Consider the following 20,509-nt stretch of genomic DNA (forward strand, 5'->3'; position numbering starts at 1 on the left):
GTCATGAATCACGTGTTAGGTGCTGTGGTTGTACAAGTAGTAGAAATTAACGTGACTGGTCTAACCTGAGCAGGGCATTGTAAGCTTTGAAGTACTCTAACACCATATTTTTAAACCTCTAATCCAATTATTTCTTATCATCGATTCATCTTTTTCATCTTTTTTGCTTTGTGAAAGCTGAAAGCTGTTCACACTTCACACGCTGATTCTCCCAGAACAAACCTAAACACTGGATTTCTTTCAACATAACACAACTCTGTTATTTTACAACCCCCCTATTGTGGTGATGTGTTCTCATCGTCGAAATTGAAAAAGTAAAAGGTTGAATGTTTTCTCCAGAGTTTTTCATCCTTGCTGTGTGTCTCTCCGCAGCTGTCGAGGGTGCCGGTGGAGGCCTGCAGTCAATACTCAACCTGCAGTGAATGTCTCGGATCTGGAGACCCACACTGTGGCTGGTGTGTCCTGCACAACATGTAAGTACCACACGACATACACATACAAATGATCACAATTATACAATCGGAATCTTCATACAAGTACTGAATTTCCCCACTTGATTCACTGAAGCTCCAACATACTAACTAGACAGTTTGGGGTTGCTGTGTCTCGGTTGTTAGTCTCCCCTAACTCCATGACGCCTGGGCCACTGCCCAGCTCTCCATCCCTTGCAGCCTTTGAGCATTCAGGGGACTCTCCTAACCGGCTCAGGCCGAGTCTCAGATTGCTTTCCTGGGGCTCGGCCTCATGCCAGCAGCCCCTTAGATCCATTACCAAACCAAACCACTGGCATTGTTTACTAGCCGTGTAACCAGAGCCTGGTGAGAGCACAGACGCTGGCGGCGACTGCCAGGCTCTAACGGGCTCCTCTCCAGACTTCAGCCCTGACACGAGGAGAGTGATAGCTTCTGTTATTAAAGGAAACTACTGAATGAGAACTCAAAGATTAGCTCATTAAGCACAAATGACTCACTCTCACCTTGCTTACCTGTTCTCTTCTGAAATATTCTTATTGCTTATCCTATAAGCTTTTCTGTCTGTCTGTCTGTCTGTCTGTCTGTCTGTCTGCCTGCCTGCCTGCCTGCCTGCCTGCCTGCCTGCCTGACACACACTCACACACCCCAACTGCTGTCAAACCCTTGTCCCTCAAGATTGGAGAGGGAGATAGAGCTCCACTGTAAATTGAAAATTGCTTTCTTGTGTTGATGCTAGCCCCTGGGTTGTGTGTGTGTGCGTGCGTGTGTGTGTGCATGTACAGACTCAGACTGAGTACATTTAGCACCTTCATCCCTGCTGGCAGTGAGAGGACATAGCGAGGGCAGAGGAGCAGTTTAAGTGTGAGAGGAGCAACCAAGAGAGGGAGGAAGGTGAACTAGCGAGGAGACATAAACAGCAAGAAGACAAATAAATATTTGTATATACAAACTTCTAAAAGTCAAGATCTGTGAAAAGAACAACAGAGATCTACGAAATATCTGTGTGGGGAAAAAAGGCTGATGTGAAGGAGTGAAGGACGGACAAACAGAGGTTGAATGACTGTTAAAGGTCTCCAGGGTGGAAAGTACATTAGCAGACAGAGGACACACTCAGATGGGTTATGAGTTACAAACCAGTAGTTTGAGTCTCATGCACATACACTCCCATGCATAAACACATTAGTTGTGAGCCCAGAAGTTTTTTTGTCACAGTGTCTTGAATAACCCTCACTCGCAAAGCATATGGAGTATTTTAGTAAATCATAAAATCATTTGGTTTAAAAAACAATATGTCCAGAAGTAAAGTAGAGGGATCAATCCAAAAAAAAGAAATCTGGGACACCAGCGAGGAGCCACTGTGCAGATGTCTGGCCCCTGGAATGTGCTCGTAATTTAAAGCGAAAGAGTTTGTGTGCGACTGTATGTGAATGTAGCGTTTGTCTTTCATTCTGTCTTGCTGTGTGTATGTGTGTGTGTGTGTGTGTGTGTGTGTGTGTGTGTGTGTGTGTGTGTGTGTGTGTGTGTGTGTGTGCGCGTGCGTGCGTGCGTGCGTGCGTGCGTGCGTGCATGCATGTGTGTACAAACCCATTAACACCCTGGAAATCCTCCCAGTCAGAGCAAATGGGTGGCCACAGATTGGCCTGTCACACTTAGCCTGATAGAATCGGCTCACCTCAGCTCACCTGTCTCTCTGCACAAACACACACAAGGGTAGGCACGCACGCGCGCACGCACGCACACATGCACACAAACACACACACACACACACAACACTTGCTGTAGAATTAGTGTCAAGCTACCAAAAAACGAAATACAAGTCCAGAGAAAGAAAATAACCCAAATGCCATTTTAGTTGCATTATGTGTCCATAGGTGTTTGACCATCACAAGGGCAAACAAGAAGATTGCAGGTGGTGTGTGCGTGTGTGTGTTAAAGTGTGTGCTTTGCAGTGTGTGTGTGTGTTTGAAGGACAGAGAGGTTGTGCGTGGCGTGCATGTGCTCACACCTCCTGTCAGTTGGACACAGTTTTCCCTCTCCTTCACCCCTCTGGCACTCAGACACACTCAAAATGCACAACCTGGTGTGGCTGATCGACCACAGGTTTACCTTTCCCAGAGTCCCTCACCCTCCTCGCTGCTCTCCAACCCCCAGCTTGTGAATTCTTAACAGGGTCTCAGTGTAACTGAACCCCCCCCCCGAGTGCCTCCTCCACCACAAGGCAGCCAGGGCTTCGTACCCCCTCTATAATTACCACTGTTTGCCTGCTCTTTGTCATTCTGTTCACCACCTGACATTTTTGTTTTGTTGGCCCTGTTTACTCAATTCAGCTTCTTTTAAGTTATTATATATATTTATATTATATTTTAGACTTTGAACAATATCACATATAAGGCTAATTTACCAGATGCTGAAGCTTTATTTATTTAAATTTTGATAATGACTTTTTTTTTCTTTTGTTTCAATTTTTTTCCTCTCTCTTATGAATGTGTTTAACCATTGATGGACAGGCTGAGAGATGTAGTTACTCTACTGAATTAATGGAATGCTTGGTGTGGACACGCAACTATATTATTTCCCATCCATTTACAGAATATGTTTCACTCACAATCATATATATTATCTTTCAACATGCCATTAGTTTCCTACAGGTCAGTTTTGTCCAGTCTCCAGGGGGTAATTATAAAATAATAAGCACATAAAAACACACATTGCGACGACAGGGCCTTGGAAATCGTGTTTTAACAATGTAATGAAATGAAGGCTGGGGTCCAGTTAGGTTGATATTGGTGCCTGACTATTAAAAGGCTTGAATCCAAGCTGCATAGAAAACATTGCTGCAGGAATTGAAAGCATCCTAAGAGAAACAATCTCAGTGAAAATGCAGAAAAAAGAAGTTCAGTCACTAGTTTTTCATTTTCAGACTGTAATTTTAGATGTGTCTTTTAATGCCGTTTTCTCGAATCAACAAACCTTAAGTGTCAATCACTCCTGATACTGGTCACCTTCCAAGTCCCAAAATATGCAACAAGTATTACTGTGTAATTTAAATATGCTGAAGGATAAAGGAAGTCAAAGAAAGGAAAGTGCTGTCTCGTGAGAAAGATAGTGTGACCGTGAATTAACAATGCATCAAGTCTGTCCTTGGTGAGTAGGTCTGACACACACATTCACAGGAACACACACGCCTGACCCAGAGCCCTGCTCGTCAGGCATCTCAGCCATAACAAATACAACATGTCTTAACGCAAGCTGAGCTATTTGTTATTCAGAGGGTAGAAATATTCATCCTCTGTCCTTCAGTCCCAATCTCATCTCCTCTCCAGCATCTTGGAGGAATAACATTTTTTATTTTTATCACTCCAAGAAGTGACTGAAATAAAATAGAAAGATTGGCACCTGGAAAGAATGATTATACATTCAGTGTTTTGGGTGCAAGTTAAAAGTAGTGCAGTCTAACATGACGGTCCTTAAATCCTCCCTTCACAAAATGTATAATGCTTTGTTTTTGTTGAAGTCACGTAAAAGCAATTTTTGTGGCTGTTGTGTTTCCCATTATTTAGCCTACCTTCATTGACCTGAATTAAATGCACAAAATAATAGGAACACCTGACAGCATAGTGCAGCACCAGGGACAACATTCTCTGAAACAATTATACAAATTAATCAACACTTCTTTAACACAGTTTAAAAAAATTGTTCTTTTTATCATTTACTACATGTGCTGGACATCAAACACTTATTTTATAGATATAAAGTTAAAGTGGGAGAGATTGAATAGCAGCAAACATCAGTGTATACACTTGTACATAGTAAAGTCTAAGCTTTTGTATTTTTCTCATGTTAGCCTCCAGTTCTCCAATTGGCTATAAAAGCCCCACTCAGTCACAGCTTGAATTGATTAACCTGACATTATTGTATGTGGCCAAAGGAAAGAACAGTGCACAAGCATCCATAAGTGAATGATGGCAATTTGATAGTGTCAGCCCACAGGGTCAGTGTGTAGGTATGCAGAGGGAAAGCCACAACAGATGCATGTATATTTATAAATATATGTTATAATGGATGATAGTTCTTTTGTGCTCACGTTGCAGTGTTATGCATTGAAAATGTTTTGCCTGGCCACGGTGAAAGATATTTCTACTAAGAATGAAAACAGACGCCCTGTCTAGCACCCCAACTACACACCAAAGCTTTAAACTGTGCATCTTTTAGCAAAAAACTGCCAAAACTCTAATAGTCTAATAATTTAGAATTATCACACACACTCTCCCACCAACGATGACTTTCTGCAGAAGGAGCAGTGTTGAGGCGGAAGGATAGAACACTGCTCTTCTTCAAAGTCTACCTCCAGATAGTTTGTTGTTCCCAATCAACCTTGAAATCACCTCACTGGTCTGAGAGCAAACAGACGTGCAATCAAGCTCTCTCCCTCTGTCTCTCTTCGACACACTCTCTCCATCCCCACCACCCCATCTAAGTTGTATATATATACAGATATATATATATATATATATATATATATATATATATATTTATATATATATATTTAAATATATATACCCCTCTTTCTCCCTTTTATCTGCATTGCCTTTATTTACTCTATAGATCAGTTAGAGGAGCTGTTAGAGAGAACACCAGGGGAAGAGGAGAAAGACAATCAATAGTACAGAGGGAGGAAGTCAACAGGAGTGGATGGTGCATTAGTGTGTGTGCGCGCACGCGTGCGTCTAATAGCAGCCATTGTCCTTGACAAACACTGCCTCCTTATTTATAAAGGCAAACGTCTTCAATAATCAGCCACCAGTTTGACTTTGAGCGTTTATGTGTTGGCTGTATATAGATAAACGCTGGTATTTTTCATATTAAGTATATATTCTGTCTCCCACCACTCCGCTGCCTCTGTTCAAGCAAACCTGAAGCCTCACCTGTCAACTAAACTGTCTCGGCCTATCAAAGTCAAGACTAGAGCTCTCTTCTGCAGAGATGCACGACTTATGCTAATGTCTGCCGAGCGCGGCGGGTGAAACTTTCCGCTCATATCAGCCCGTCCTTTTCATCGCTCCCCTTCTTTCCACTCTTTTACCACTGACATTGGATGTCATACTCTGTCAATCAGAGCCTCAAGGACTCCAACAGAAGATTACCTCAAAGAGAGTATCTGTCGAGATGTGTTCAATAGCAACTTTAAATAAATATATATATATATATATATATATATATATATATATATATAGGCGACCTATCATATACATATTTTCTATTTCTCTAGATAAATGATAAAAAAATACTTCTTGGTATTGTGTAAATGTACAATTAACCCTTAGGAGTCCAGGACTATTTAAGCCATTTTATACCATAGGTTTGGGTTGGACGTGTTTTTATTGTTGATAGTCTGACATTGTATATTAATTTCTCTGTGTGGTTTCCATCAACACTTCAGTCCTCCGTGCTCTTCTGCAAAGAGCCAGCGTGTCAGGAAAGTTACAGCCACGTTATGGATATGTTACCTCCTCTAATACTGCTCTGTCAGCTGTCAGTTTCATAAGCGGTTAACTATGGTGTCACTGCTCCTGTCACGTGTGACAGCCAGACAGATTGGAAACCATATTTGGAGAAGTAGCTTCGTCAAATTGAATGTCATCTTATTTGGCATGGGTGTTGAGAATATCTCTCATAACTCGGTGATATCGGTGTCAATTTGGAACAAGTGGTGCTAATGTTGCTATATCTTCACATTAATAATTGGTTTGACATATCTCAATCTTCCCTTTTGGCTGTGATACTGGAAATATTCCCAGAGTGCTGAAATCATCTTCCCTTCTTCTCCTTTTCAGTTTTTCTTTCTCTCTTCACACCCTCCTTCTCTCTTTACTATCATTAAAACCTCCATATGCAGCTTATGTTACATAATATTTCTGTTTTAGTCTATATGTCTGTGCTTCCATCAATCCACTCACAGTCTGTATTTCTTTATTTTCATTGTGTACATTTTTGCTTGCACTTTGCATGTGCACACGTGATGTGTGCACACGTGATGTGCGTGTGTCAGCTCCCAGTAGAGTTTGTGCTCAGAGGCGTGTTTTGCCCATAAAGAGCATCACTCTCTCACACTCCTCCTCCTCACTCCTCTCTTCTCTTCCTCCAAACTCTCATAAACATCGATCCCTCGTCCCTGAAGTGGAATGGGGGACAGTAAAATCGTCTGTGCCTCTGACCACAGGCAAAAACCTTTTCCTAGTTCATTAGAGAAGGTCTGTCTATGCAATCAATAGTAAACCTCAAGAGATAAACTGTGATATACAGAGTCCTTATGAATCAGTGGACCAAGACAACCGCCGACCTAAAAATGTTATGGGTTTGAATCAGATTGCTCCGACAATCACATCCACTGATGCACATTTTCCTTTGCTAGAATCACACAATCACTCCTTGATAAACAGTTGTCAAACACATGTACAAGCTAAGGATGGTTCAAGAAGTCATAAATAAACACACATTATAATGGCTGATAACACTTGCAGGTCATGCCGCGAAGCTTCCTGTCCTCTAAAGCCTTTGTATTCCCCGGACATTCTCGGTTTCGTCGAATGAATAACCTTTAGAGGGGAAAAGCTAATTGGCAAATCCACTGAATGTTTTTTCTTTCTCTCGCTCTCATAATAATTCTGCACCGTCCGCCACTACCTGTCGCTGTGCTCAGAGTCATCCGTTACCTCAGTGTGCTCATTACTGTGGTATGCCACACTAATTCTAATTACACTGCAGCGCCACAATTAGCATGCTACCAAGGACGCACGGTGCTTGGTTGCGGCAACCACTGGCCTCCCCCCGAAGCTGGCCGCAAGTGCTCTGAAACATATTGTTGGCAGGGAAAGGCCTCGTTTACACCAAAACAGTCCCTCCATTATCAGTAAAAGTTATTTATAAACTTGTTTGTTAAAAAATTTGATACAAGAGAAATTATTTCTAAATAGTTGATACAGACAGATACATTTATGAGCTTTCCAACTCATGACTGAGCCAACATGCAAGTACAGGGGCCAAAGAAAAAGAGTAGATAATCCAAAAAATATTCATGAACTCATTATGTCCCAATAGCTGCACTACATCAGCACAACCAGTCACTGATAGATTCCATGCAGTTAAAACTAAAAGTTCCCTGGAAACGCTGCTGAACCCATTTTAGTTTGGAAACTCAGATCAGAGCACCCCCAATGACAGCACACTTCACCCACTTTTCTTTATAAATTATTACGGACCTGCATCACAACTTAAGCTTCTTAAAAAATTAGTTGCCACCATAACAATGCTCTGCTCAGCCTAATAAGCCCAAGCGTAGGAGCAGGTCTCGGGTTTAAGCAGAGCTAAAAAAGACTTTGTCAACTCTAAGTTTGATTTATTCAAAGTTGTTTCTTTGATCTGGAGATCCCTGCATCCATGGCACTGGCTCTGATGTCTGTGCCCAGGGGAGGAAGTGGCCGTCCCCCTGAGTATGGGTGACTGGTTTCAACCACCACCACCCCCCTTCACCTTTCACTGGATGCTAAGGGAAGTTGAGAGAAGGGAACAAGGCCAAGAAGTGACAGGGGCATCAGGATGGAACGGAGTACTGCACCTCCCAGTTCCCTCTCAACTGTCACCATCTTACACACACACACACACACATACACACGCAATCACACATACACACGCAATCACACCAACCCACCACCAGCTGCACACTAACTTTAAAGTCAGGACCATTGCTCACTGTCACCTATTGTCACCTCACCACACACAGGGAAACACTGGGGAATGGAGATGCACACACAAGCACATTCTCACAGCGGGGGAAGGTGTCTCGCTTTTATCCACCAGAGCAAGAACCAGACACAGGGACTGACGTTGGACAGAGGTGTGGTGACAGTCAAAGGAAGTGCAGCTATACGGTGATGAAAGGGGTGACATGGACAAGAGAGAAAGAGAGCAGGGATGAGCGATCCCCCAGTGATGAGGAACCTGGATGGAGAACCCTCTGTCTCTCTCTCTCTCTCTTTCTGTCTGTCTGTTTATATCTCTTACTCATCCAATCAACTTCAACCTTTGCAGGGGGTGTATTGCAGAAGAACTAAACAAGTGCAGAGTATGGGAAGTTTTACTTGGACGAGCGATTCTAGAGAAAATCTCTCCTCCTTCATTTATTGTAACGTGTAGAGCGCAGTTGCTGTTACCTTGGTAACCATGTGTTCGTTTTAACTGCATATGGAGACACACCCCCAAAGGTCACGCTCCAGCTTGACAAGCACTGGTCAAGTAAATGAAACTCTGGAAAGCAGGCGCTCCGAGGGTTGTGTGGTATTACTACGTATGGAGTGTATCTAAAGAAAAACATAATTTGGTGTTGTTGTGTGTGTGTAAGAGAGAGATGAAGGACGTTTGAGCAGTGAAGTTTGAGGCTCCAAAACTTATGTCAGAGAGAAACAGTTGCTGCTTGTTTTCCCAGAGGACTAATCACCATCTATCGCTTGTGTGCATAACAGAGAAATGTAGACTATATGCTAATAGCCTTCCATTTAATTCAAATTTTTATGGAGCAATAATTGACAAAATCATGCCTCACCCTATTTTGTTGTGTGTTTCAAGAGATTGTTTTTAGCTCAGATTGCTTTATACCTATGCAGACTCTTAGTAGCAGTGTAACTGTGTAATTTTCCGCTCAGCTGGTGTTCTTGCATCGGAAGTACCTAAAGGGGATGGCTCAGAGATTTCTAGACCTGGGGGCATCTACTCTGAAGTTTCTGTTTCTTTGGGTTTGGGTTTATAGAAGAGACACTACGGTGTGTGTGTGTGTGTGCATGCGTGTGCATGTGTGTGCGTGCGTGTGTGTTTGTCCACAACGGGAGAAGCTGGGTCATGGCCAGTGGGCCAGGTAATGACTCTCCCACCGGTTCCTCCATGCGGATTTCTGCTCTGTGGACCACCTCTCTTAATGATCGTGCATGGTGGCACACTGTGTGTTCATGTGTGTGTGTGGCTACATGTGCGAGTGAGAGATGTAGCCCAGCTGAATGTAGATTTGTGTCATTTGACTGAATCTGACATGGCTCCTGCTCTACAGTAACTTATACAGCCTCAGGCTATTAGTATGTATAGGATTCCATACAGTGTTTGATGATGCATGGCTGCTATGATAATTGGGTTCCAGTTGGACTACGGAGTGCCTATTTGTTGTGTATTGATTCACTGCTAACAGCATTATAAACAACCAGAAACCGAACATTATAACACAACAAACACTGCTGGAGGTTTTACTTTAATTACTATTATTGTATTCTATATTATATATAAACTGACGTATTTCCACATGCGTGCTTGTTTTCGTCCAGTGACATGAGCATGTGATTGAGCTGCGGATGCCAGGACCTGGGCTTTGTGAGAATTTAATAGCTTTCATTTCCAAGCCTGCTTGACCTTCTCCATGCCTCACATTAGATATGCATTACACCTGAAGTCTCACATGGCCAGATACACCTGCACCCTCCCTTTAGTGTATTCTCTCTCTGCTCCCCTGAGCTCCTGCAACCCGTGCCCCACTGATACTCGACTACTTTCAGGCACAAGGGATTAAGAGTGAAATTATATTTAGATCCCATCCATTGAAAATACCTAAGAACTCTGCGTGATACTGACTTTGGTTATTGTGGTATTATTTTGTTGTAATGACTTTGTACATTGCACTGGATGAATTAATAACTCTGAAGTTTATCCCTTTAAATGTTGGTATTATTCAGTTTAAACATTTACAGGCTAATTGTTATTGTACACACTAAATACAAACTATATGAAGTTTTTATCAGTGTCTTTTAGGTTAGGGTACTTTTGTAGATACTCATATGTGGGGCATGTTACAGTGCCTGCAGTGAATTAGACTGAATTAAACTTTGATTTCATTTTTGATCTTTGTGCACCTACAACAGAGAAAAATAGGATCATCTTGTTTCCTAAACATTAGAGTGAAATTCAACTTGATGAACAGAGAACATATCTTCATGATCATCTAGCATTGAATGGCCATGTTAGTCTCCTCAGCTACAATTGTGGAGGCTAAAGCTCTCTGTGTGCCCTCTCCTCTCTCCTCAGTCTCTCTCTAATTGTATCACCCAATCAAAGGCTGGGAGAAACAAGAGCGCAGATTAGTTTCCGTTCAGGGCCAATCTAATCCTTTCAGCTCGCTCTCTCATCATGTGTCATTGTCAGTCCGTCAAACAGCTCGGCACTGTGTTTACTAAGCAAATGAAGAGACGTCGGACATCTGACTCTCCACGAGGAAGATTGGCTTTTTATGATGATTTAAAATCTAAATTGCTTTGATTTCTGTGTTTCTCTAAATGCTCCATTGTTTGATGTTTACAAAGGGTGGGATTGTTTCATATTGTTGCAAATGATACAATCTTTTCTTCTTTCAAGGTCTGTCTGGATAGTAATTGAAAACAATTATCCAGTGCTTTGCTTTGATAATGTGCACCACTTACATCAGCTAAACCATGTACGGCATTATCTTCAATATCCTTTCACTGAGGCACCAAATCAGCCAGAGCCGCTACATAAATTCCCCTTCACAGCAGTGTGGATACTTGAATTAATCCAAATCAATATGTGTACATGTCCTTCATATTGGGGAGACATTCAGAAAGGATGTAAGTCTGTTTATTAAAGGAAAATGTTCATCTGCTAGTCAGGTTCTCAGGTTTTATCTGCTATATACAACTTAAAAAGAAAAAGAGAAATAATAATATTAAAGTAGTAGTGTCAGTGATTGAAGGACTGTTTTATCCTCAATTAAACCATAGCTGCTTACAGACATATACTGAACTCCAGAGAGCCTGCAGATCATTTTCGGAGATCCTCTGCACAATTCACCAATGCGCTACTGGATATGTGACTGATTTAACATTTCAAACATCAGCAACAACAGATTTTAAATAAAATAATCTCAAATATCTGAAAGTGAAACAGTGGCAGTGGTGCCATACAAGTAGAAGACACAGACGAACCTACTGCTGTGTTGTTAATGTTTGAAGTCGGGACCCAATTCTGAGAGTTCATGTCTGAAATTGTAACGGATGTTTTGCTCTAGTGTGAAGGTACAAATCAGAAAGTTTGAACACTTACCAAATACCAAAACACCACACATTAGTCAGATGATGTTGCACTGAGCTGCAGAAAAAGTTAACTCAAGAAAAAAATTTTCACTGGAGTTCTCACTCAGTGTAGTCGTCTGTGACAGCACTCTTCACTCCGCCATTGAAGTAGGCTCATTGAATTAAATGACGAAAGCCTGCTTCTAGTTCTTCTTCTTTTCGGTCTTCTTCTTCTTTTCTTCCCTTTGGTTTTGCTGTGGTGCTGTTGCCCATCCCTCAGGGACGGAGAGATGAAAAGAGGCAGAAAAACTTCCCCGCGTGCTTCATGTCTGGGATGCGGAAGCTAATCATTCGACCTGTTGTCTGTTTCATCCTCCACAGCAAAATCTGTGACCTTCTGACTCTGAAAACATGAAACTTACGGTCCCTGCAGGGCTATTTGACACTTCCATAGTGTTCAGGAAAAATAATTCCCAGGGGCTCGCACAACTAGGTACCTATTTTGGGGCTTGTGAGTTTAATTTACAAATGCTGTGTGCCAGTCACTTGTTGAGCTCTGAACTCACTCTGTGTTTGTACGTGGAACGACAATGTATGGTTCTATGTAAGAATAGAATATACCTATGCTGAGACATCACCCAGAACTAGCACTGCTCCTTATTTCCTTCCTTTGGCTGCTCAGGCAGGGCCTCACTTTGTATATACTAGAAGTTAAAAGTGTGCAATTGTGGATTTTCCATGTGGATTGTTTGCCTGGGGGTACTTATATGATGCAGTCTTATTAAATCAGGCCTAGAAAAGGAGGAACAGACAGGAGTGATAGAGGAGCACAAAGGAACCCGAAGCGATTAAACCCCTACTCAAACCAGCTTAGCAGGGAAAGCTTCACAGAAAAGCCAACAATGGTTCCCTTCCTTTAAATCTTGCCTCTGGTTTGCTTTCCTTTCTTGCACTCTTTACCTCTCCTCCCCTCCCTCTCTAAAAAGATTATTGCTTTTCTTTTTTCTTTATGTCTGTCTTCTTTGCAGCACGTTAGGCTGCTTAACTTTACAATACATATGTCAGGTCAAAACCCACCCTCCCTCAATCTTTGAAATTCAGGATAAAAAGCTTCTGGCTGCGGAAGGTGTTACTGTATCTCAAGACGTTGAACGCCTCAAAAGTCTTTCTTTCATTCGTTCATTACGGCCTCTTCCTTTCTTTGCAGTCTTTTATTCCTCTAAAGGAGTTTCGGGCGCTCTCTGGATTTACTAGGCTGCTAATTGCACTGCAACTTTTTTTTGTTCAAATCAATAGGGGATTAAAGTTGGAATAAGTTTACGAGGGGATTAGATGAGAGGAAGGGTGTGTGGGTGTGTGTGTTTCCAGAAAAATAAAAGGTTGAGGTTATATCACAGTTGAGGCCGGTGTATGACATCACAGAATTTCTCAAAGGTCGCACTTTTATCCACACTTTCATCATTGTTTTGTCAGCCACTGTAATGTTTGACTTCCAAACTTTCTGCTGCAAGAGTTGGGAGAGAGAGAAGGAAGGAAATGCAGCTCTAATACCCTGCTCACCTTCAAGCCCATTTAGATGTTCAGACTTTTGGGGATTACCTTGCAGTATATCAAGGGATAGAGTTTGGAACAGGAGCCAGAAGCTACTTACAACACAAAGGGCCCAGGCCGCCAACTCCCCAAAACACGGTAATGGACTGGATTAGACCACCTGGTATGGCATTAAGAGGAAAAAAAAAAAAATTCATCCCTACCTCCACCAACGTCCACATCTCCACCTGCACTTGGCATCGCCCATGAATGCCAGTCATTAAGACAGCTTTTCAAAGATGAGGCCTACCTAGTTCCCAGTGGACCAGCTCCACTTCCACATATAGAGCAACCATTGTTTTAAATGCAACTGCTCCCGTCCCCCTGGAGACCGGGTTTCAATTCACCATCCACTGTAGCTACTGCACTGCCAGAGAGGAAATATGATAAACGCATCTATCGCCGTCCGTCGGGAAGCAGCGGGACATTCTCTTTTTCCCTGGTGCCAACAGGTGGAGAGCACCGGTCAGGTTACTGCATGCATGTATGTGTACGCGTGTGCGTTAGTGTGTAATGCTTGAATAACACCCCCCCCTCTCTCTCTTTCTCCCCTGTGTTTTTTTCCCAGGTGCACCAGAAAGGAGAAATGTGAGCGCTCATCAGAGCCCCGCCGCTTCGCATCAGACATCAAGCAGTGTGTGCGTCTCAGTGTCCACCCAAACAACATCTCTGTGTCCCAGTTCAGTGTCACGGTAAGTAGAGAGAAATACACAATAACCTGCTCACTGCTTTAATACTACTACTTTTTATAGCAGACATCAGAAATGTCATAAGCACAAAGACAACAATAAGCACAAATAACTTCTCATGAACAACAAACCTATTTCATTCCATCATGTATCAGCAGGCTCAACAAGCCAAATTACAAACCAGGAAAAAAAATTAAATATAAAATAACAGGATGCAAGCTGTATAAATTTGAAACCTTATTTAGTCAAAGATGTTCTAATATCGATTCTAGTTACTGAAAATATTGTATATTTGAGCAAACGTTTGTTTTAATGGAGCCTCGCTGCAGTGAGGATTGCTGAAAGCGATGATGGTGAGAAAATCTTGTCTGGCACATTGACAATATTACACTCAAGATTAATTTGTAGTGCGATGTAATTATGCTCTAGATACTGATTAGAAGCCAGTGTTAACTGTGTAATCCTGCTTTACATTATTTTACTGACTGCCAACATGCATCCTACCAATCCCGACCTCGCAACTTCCCGTCCAGTGCGATACTCTCCCAACAAATGTCAACAAACATTAATTAGCACACAGTTTTACCTCAGCTGTGTTTATTGTGATTGTTGGCAGCTAAATGTGACACCCCCCCCCCCCCCGGTCGTTTCATTGTAATACAGCTGCAGGATTTAAAGGGTCTGAATCGTATCGATTAATTTGCAAGGACCTGTTGATCCATTGCAACAAAAATATCAGGAATTGTTGAAATACTTTGAGTAGTCGTCAGACTAAAGACTAAAACCTGTGTGCAGGCTTTAATGACTACACTTCATTAGCTGATTAAGCTTGTGCTGCATTTGGGTGTAATTAATCAAATATAGACCTGTGGCTGTTTCCTAAATTGCACTGCACCTGGTTTCACTGTCACCAAAGGCCTATTCTGATTTGATGACCGTTTTTTCACTGGGACAGGAACAGGCTGCTACTAATGTTTTTAAGTGACTGCTCAGGTGTGTGTGTGTTTATTTCCCTTTGGGTGTGTGTGATATTGCTGGAGGTCAGACAGGAGATTGACAGTGGCTGAGCACATCGTGTTATTTTACTGTTTTTATTCATCAGAACTGAAGAAGATAACATATTGGAAAGGTTTTAAAATGTAATAAAAATCCTGCTGACCTTAACCACCTGAAGTGATGTCACATTTCAATTCCCATTTCCCTTTTAATGGCGGTTTGGAAATTGAATCTCAAAGACTAAGTGCATAAATATTCAGTATGATTTTCTAAGGTCGAGCCTGAATGACTATTCTCCATCCTTGTTGCCCTGAGGGTCACACAGGGTGTTGATTTTCTGAGGTAAACCTCTGCACCGCTCTAATGATATTCATAGTGTGTGTGTGTGTGTGTGTGTGTGTGTGTGTGTGTGTGTGTGTGTGTGTGTGTGTGTGTGTGTGTGTGTGTGTGTGTTGCTCAAGCCTCAGCCTTTAGACAGTGTTTAACCTTTTCTCCGTAAGCAGGCTTTACCCAAACACCGTGCCACTGATCTCCCATCCAACTGATTGCAGGGCAGAGGCCTCTGCCAGACAGACAGGGGCTCCTCCTTAACCTTTGTGTTATTAAATATTTGTTTGCAATGATAAAGCAAGAGAAAGAAACCAAGACACTTCACTGCTGAAATCAGATCCATTCAAAGAAAAAAATTATAATTTTCTCTGATTTAAAATTGTTATGCTATAGTGGAATTGCATCTATATGCATCCATCTGTAGTTTTTTTTTTCAATCAAAAGCTACAACAGCTCTAAACACAGATAAAACAAAACTGAATTACAATGACCTTCATTATTTGTGGCTATATGGCTGAAAATGTGTCATTAATCAGCAAACATATTAAGATTGTATGCATTATTATACAATTAAGTAAGTATGATATGAGTAATAGCATTTATAAGTAAATTATTTTGTTTTTACCTTATAATAATCAATGTTAGTGGATATTAAGTTCTCCCTTTTCTTTTGAGGCATCTGTCTGCTTTTAAATAATTCTCTCTTTTTTCTTTTTTTTTACCATGGCAACATGAACAGCCCATCATTAAACATCCACAGCCTTAGATGTTGTGCTTTAATGCATGTATGTGCGGTGGGTGTTTCTGTTCACACGAGTAGGTTATTTTCATATTTATTCAGCCCTGCTGTGGCTGAGCATGGCCGTGACTACTCTGAATCTAATTGAGGAAACTTGAGGTCTGGCTGTATCTATTCTTAAAGGGAAAAATAAATTAAAGGGGGAGACGAAGACGGTGAAAGGCAGAGGAATGAGAGAGAGGATGTGTAGGAGAAAGACACCCGGTCATGCACTGTCCATCTTACGTGGGAAGCTATGTATCTGTTCTCATCCACGCTGCTGTCTTTTCATTAAACAGCAATATAAAAACAGCCCAGGTCAGCCCTTCTCTGGCGCTGAGGCAGCTTTCAGCAGCACATCACAAGTGTACTGTGGACTGTGCTTCAAATCAATGCCTCGACCAAGGCCCGCTGAAGACACACTTTTCTATCAATATGTATATTTTGGTCTTGACCCCGCTCCACCTGCCTCCCTGACCCTCTTTCATTTGTTCTCTTCCTATTCAAGGACAGTGTTTTTTCTTCCCTCCTGCTCCACCTGAAGTCAGTTTCTGCTCAGGTGCAGAGAGCTTACACAGCGTTTTCCAATGAAGTGGGAGAATTTGCATTATATATTTCCCAGAGTCCTCTTTTCTCACCCTGTCCAGCCGCTTTTATGTCTGCCCTTTTCTCATCTCCACCCATTCTTCAATGCCTCATTTGTTCACCTTCCTGCTGGTTCTCTTGTCCTCACTCTGCACTTCTTTCAGCCATCTACATTCAATAGGCTTGTTCCATCTCCTCTAACTCCTCATTCTTCCGCTTCCAATGACTTCCTGCATTTATCAATTTTTTTCCCACTTTCTTCCATAAAAACACGTTTTTCCCCGAGCGAGCCAGGAAGTCAGGACATTAAGACTAAATGTGAAATCCATACAGCTCATTGATGCCACAAGGCATTATGGGAGGTGGTGAGGATGGTAGCAGCACTTGTGGCTGTTCGAAAATATACGATTTTAAAAAGCTTCTTTCAGTGTTTTTATGTTGTTAGGCTGCATCTGATGACTCATTCAAGAGTCCTCTGGCCACTGACCACCCTGCAGATGGATCCTCACTCTGCACTGATCTTGCAGCTGTGCTCCTCAAGAGCCATATTCTGTCGCAGTCGTATTTGAAAACCATATTGGCCCTGAAACAGAACTGAGGGCTCACAGATGCGGGAGTCTCAGTAACATGAAAGCTGTTGGGGCATAGATCCAACTTGTTTATCTCTGACTGTGAATGTGATGAAAATCGTTGAGCTGGTCCATTTGAAAGAGGTTGCAGGAGACTCATTTAAAAATGTTGAGCCAAAGCAATTATTGAAATCTGATTCATCCGGAGGAAGAGAGATGAAAAATAAAACTAACAAGTTAAAAAGTGAAATACCTTCAAATTCTGCTGTAGGCTGTATTTTAACCTATTCGGCTCACATGGCACTTCACTGGAAAGTCCCAATATATACACAGTAGAAATACAAACTATTCAAACTACATCTTTATTCATTCTCATTCTCTATTATCATAAACACTAAGGGTTTATTTCCATACCCTGTGCAATTAAAATAACTCTTGTAACTATCTGACCATAAGACACAGAGATACTTGATATTTGTTATGAAAATCTACTTTATCATCATATATATATATATATATATATATACACACACACACACACACACCACATGAGTCAGGTCTGTTCCACAACCTCGGTTGCTAAGGCAACAGCTATTGGGGAATGAGCCAGCTTAACTCTTATCAGTCGGGTGGAGGCAGACAATTCACTACAGTGAACTACAGTAAATTACATGTCAGCGTGACCTGTGTAAAGAAGCACGGAATGAAAATACACAAAGACCTAAAGAACTAATAGTAAAGGACAAATAACATAAGAAGTAAAAGTTCATAATGGATGCAGTAATACAATGCACTCTCCTCTTCTATGATGCTGTTGTGAATGTGAAGCCAAAGAAACTTCACTCAGTCCTTTTTATTTTTTGATTTTAGCTGATGCTACTTCATCATTGTATCAGAGCTACTGATCAATTCATGAGCTCATTTAATTAATCCTGTTTGTATGTAATATTCCTTCTCACAGCCACTGTAAAGTAAATGTTGCACAGAAAATGTACGGCTGTTAAAACCCTGTTTTATTCTCTCTTTCTTCAGTTGGTGTTGGAAGCCCACAATGTCCCTGAACTTTCTGCGGGTGTCAACTGCACCTTCGAGGACCTGGCTGAGATGAACGGCTTGGTGGAGGGAAACCGGATCAAGTGCTTTTCACCTGCTGAGAAGGAGATGCCACGCATTATCGTTGACAAAGGTGAGCGAAGATGTGTTGCAGCATTTTTTTGTCCAAAAATAAATAAATAAATAGTGGGATCAGAAACTCCTTTTCAATGCAAACTTGCACCAGTCCCTTTTTGTAGTCATCTCATCTGCTGTGCACATTGCGGATTCGAGAGAAACTGTTTTCCTATCCAGTCTATTTCTCCTACATAGATAACGGCTGAACCGGTTATCTTACACCACTTTATTAAACCAGCCAGGTGCAGATGTCAATGTGCCATGATGTTAGCATTTTGAACATATACAGAAACTGGCATCAGCCTAATCTGGAGAAATCCTGCTGATAAACCTAAAACCTAATTGCCAGAGTCGACATCAGACCTGTTGGATACAAACAGTACATTTCTCTCGACGAAGCACACATTCATCTGGAAGTTTTCCCTTCATTCAGGATCATGACAGACATAGACCTGTAAGAGTTTCATGAAATATTGTTTCCACATCTGCCATCAGTAACTCAGCGGGCCTGGGAGCACTGCCCTAGGATATGTTTAGTAACTGAGTGAACATTAGTTATTAGTCTGCTGTGGGATTTATTTACCACCCTTCCTCAAAGTGGATTTGTTCCAGAGGGAGTGATGGGACCCCAGTTAACCCCAGTGCAAAAAGGAGAATATCAAACGGCACCGCCAATTGTTCTCACCACAGTTATTCAGCTGATACGCAGCCTGGAGATTACACAGTCCCTGCAGACAGTGTCACTGTTTCTATTGCTTTCAAGAGGCAAACAGCTAAAACATGTCTGACGTTATTCATTCCACAAAGCAAAGAAGAGAACACAGTCTTTTTTTCTTTCCCCCTGTCCCCTTGCTCTTCACCTCCCCTCTCCATGGTTGGCTAAGCCTGGTCTAATTGAACTACGCTCCCATCTGGGAAGGCCTGTCCCCAGGCAGGCAATCCTTCATTACCAACCCTCAGTGTGTCCTCATGTTGAGATAATGAAGATGCCATCCTTCCATAGCTCCACACAAAAAAAATTAAAAGAGAAATTAGACTGAAAAGGAAAAGATGGCGATCCATCAGTAATGCTGAAAATTTGCATATAAAGGAACACTGATGGTGTAGGAGCGCTCAAGAAAATTATATTTTCCAAATAAAAGTTGTCTATATGTTGTTTAGATATCAATATCTAAACACAAGTTAAATCTAGATTAATGTCCAGAAACGCATTCAGTGTTCTCTCATGAACAGAAGCATTAAACACACATACACCGTCACAAACAACCATCACTGCAATAATGTAATCCACAGAAAGACAGCACACAGATGTACGGCTGACAGCGAGCCTGAGGGTTCTTTGGGGAATTAAAAACGTTTGTGCAATATTTGCCCTGTCAGTCATATGTAAAGCTGGTGATGCTGCAGTTATGCAAATATAAACGTGTAAATATGTACTCACACAAACGAAGAATCTTTTACCTTCTCCGGCATCTATAAACGCTTATATTCTTTTCCTGTGTCAGGAAAATGGAAAATACTTCACATTTCTTCTTGTATTTGAACCTTTCATCTCCCATTTTTTCCAGTCCTCATTAGTCTGAGCCCAGGAAGGATAGATAGTGTTAGCAGGCTTCAAGGTAACATTTAGGTGGCCTAATTAGGACAGATCCGTTGTCAGCGGTGCTTTTACCGTGATTGATGAATGATTCCTTCTTTGTTAAAGAGATGGAGTGAGACACGGGGGAGAAGAAAGAGTCGCAGTGTGGAGGGAGGCGAGGGGACCTGTGTGTGGAGATAGAGTGGTGAGGAGAGAAAGAGAGGTACAGAGGTAGAGAGGAGAGAGAGAGAGGGAGCAGTTAGATGTGTGGATGTGCTGTTGAATTAAACATGAACGCCTTCATTAGGGCCAGACAAAAGGACACACCAAATACAGATGAGGCGCAAGCTTATAAACACACACACACACCTAGATACACACTTGCACACACATGCACAAACACACATATGGTTTTTGATTCATCTTCTTCCCCTTTTACCTTGTCAAAGATACTCTCAAAGAGTTTTCCCGGGGAATATTTTCCATCCCAAGGGAAATGTGTGTGCACCAACTTTTAGTGTTTTTTTCTAAGGTGGAAGGGAAAGAGAGACTTAACCCAACAAAACCCACCCCCCCTCCTCTCTCTCTTGAAGACACTACCTTTACCACTGCAACAGGCTCGGCACCTGT

General features: G+C 41.8%; 1 protein-coding gene across 2 annotated transcripts in view; it reads left to right on the forward strand.

Annotated features, from left to right (window-relative positions):
* plxna4 (plexin A4) overlaps positions 1-20,509 on the forward strand; it is a 217,180-nt gene that overhangs the window by 142,768 nt on the left and 53,903 nt on the right. For both annotated transcript variants that reach the window (XM_020092318.2, XM_020092317.2), the window contains exons 5-7: positions 373-473; positions 13,752-13,875; positions 18,163-18,316. In XM_020092318.2, coding sequence (XP_019947877.1) covers positions 373-473; positions 13,752-13,875; positions 18,163-18,316 — 379 coding nt within the window. The remainder of the gene's footprint in view (positions 1-372; positions 474-13,751; positions 13,876-18,162; positions 18,317-20,509) is intronic.

The sequence above is a fragment of the Paralichthys olivaceus genome, chromosome 23 (genome assembly GCF_024713975.1).
Source record: "Paralichthys olivaceus isolate ysfri-2021 chromosome 23, ASM2471397v2, whole genome shotgun sequence".
NCBI classification, from domain to species: domain Eukaryota; kingdom Metazoa; phylum Chordata; class Actinopteri; order Pleuronectiformes; family Paralichthyidae; genus Paralichthys; species Paralichthys olivaceus.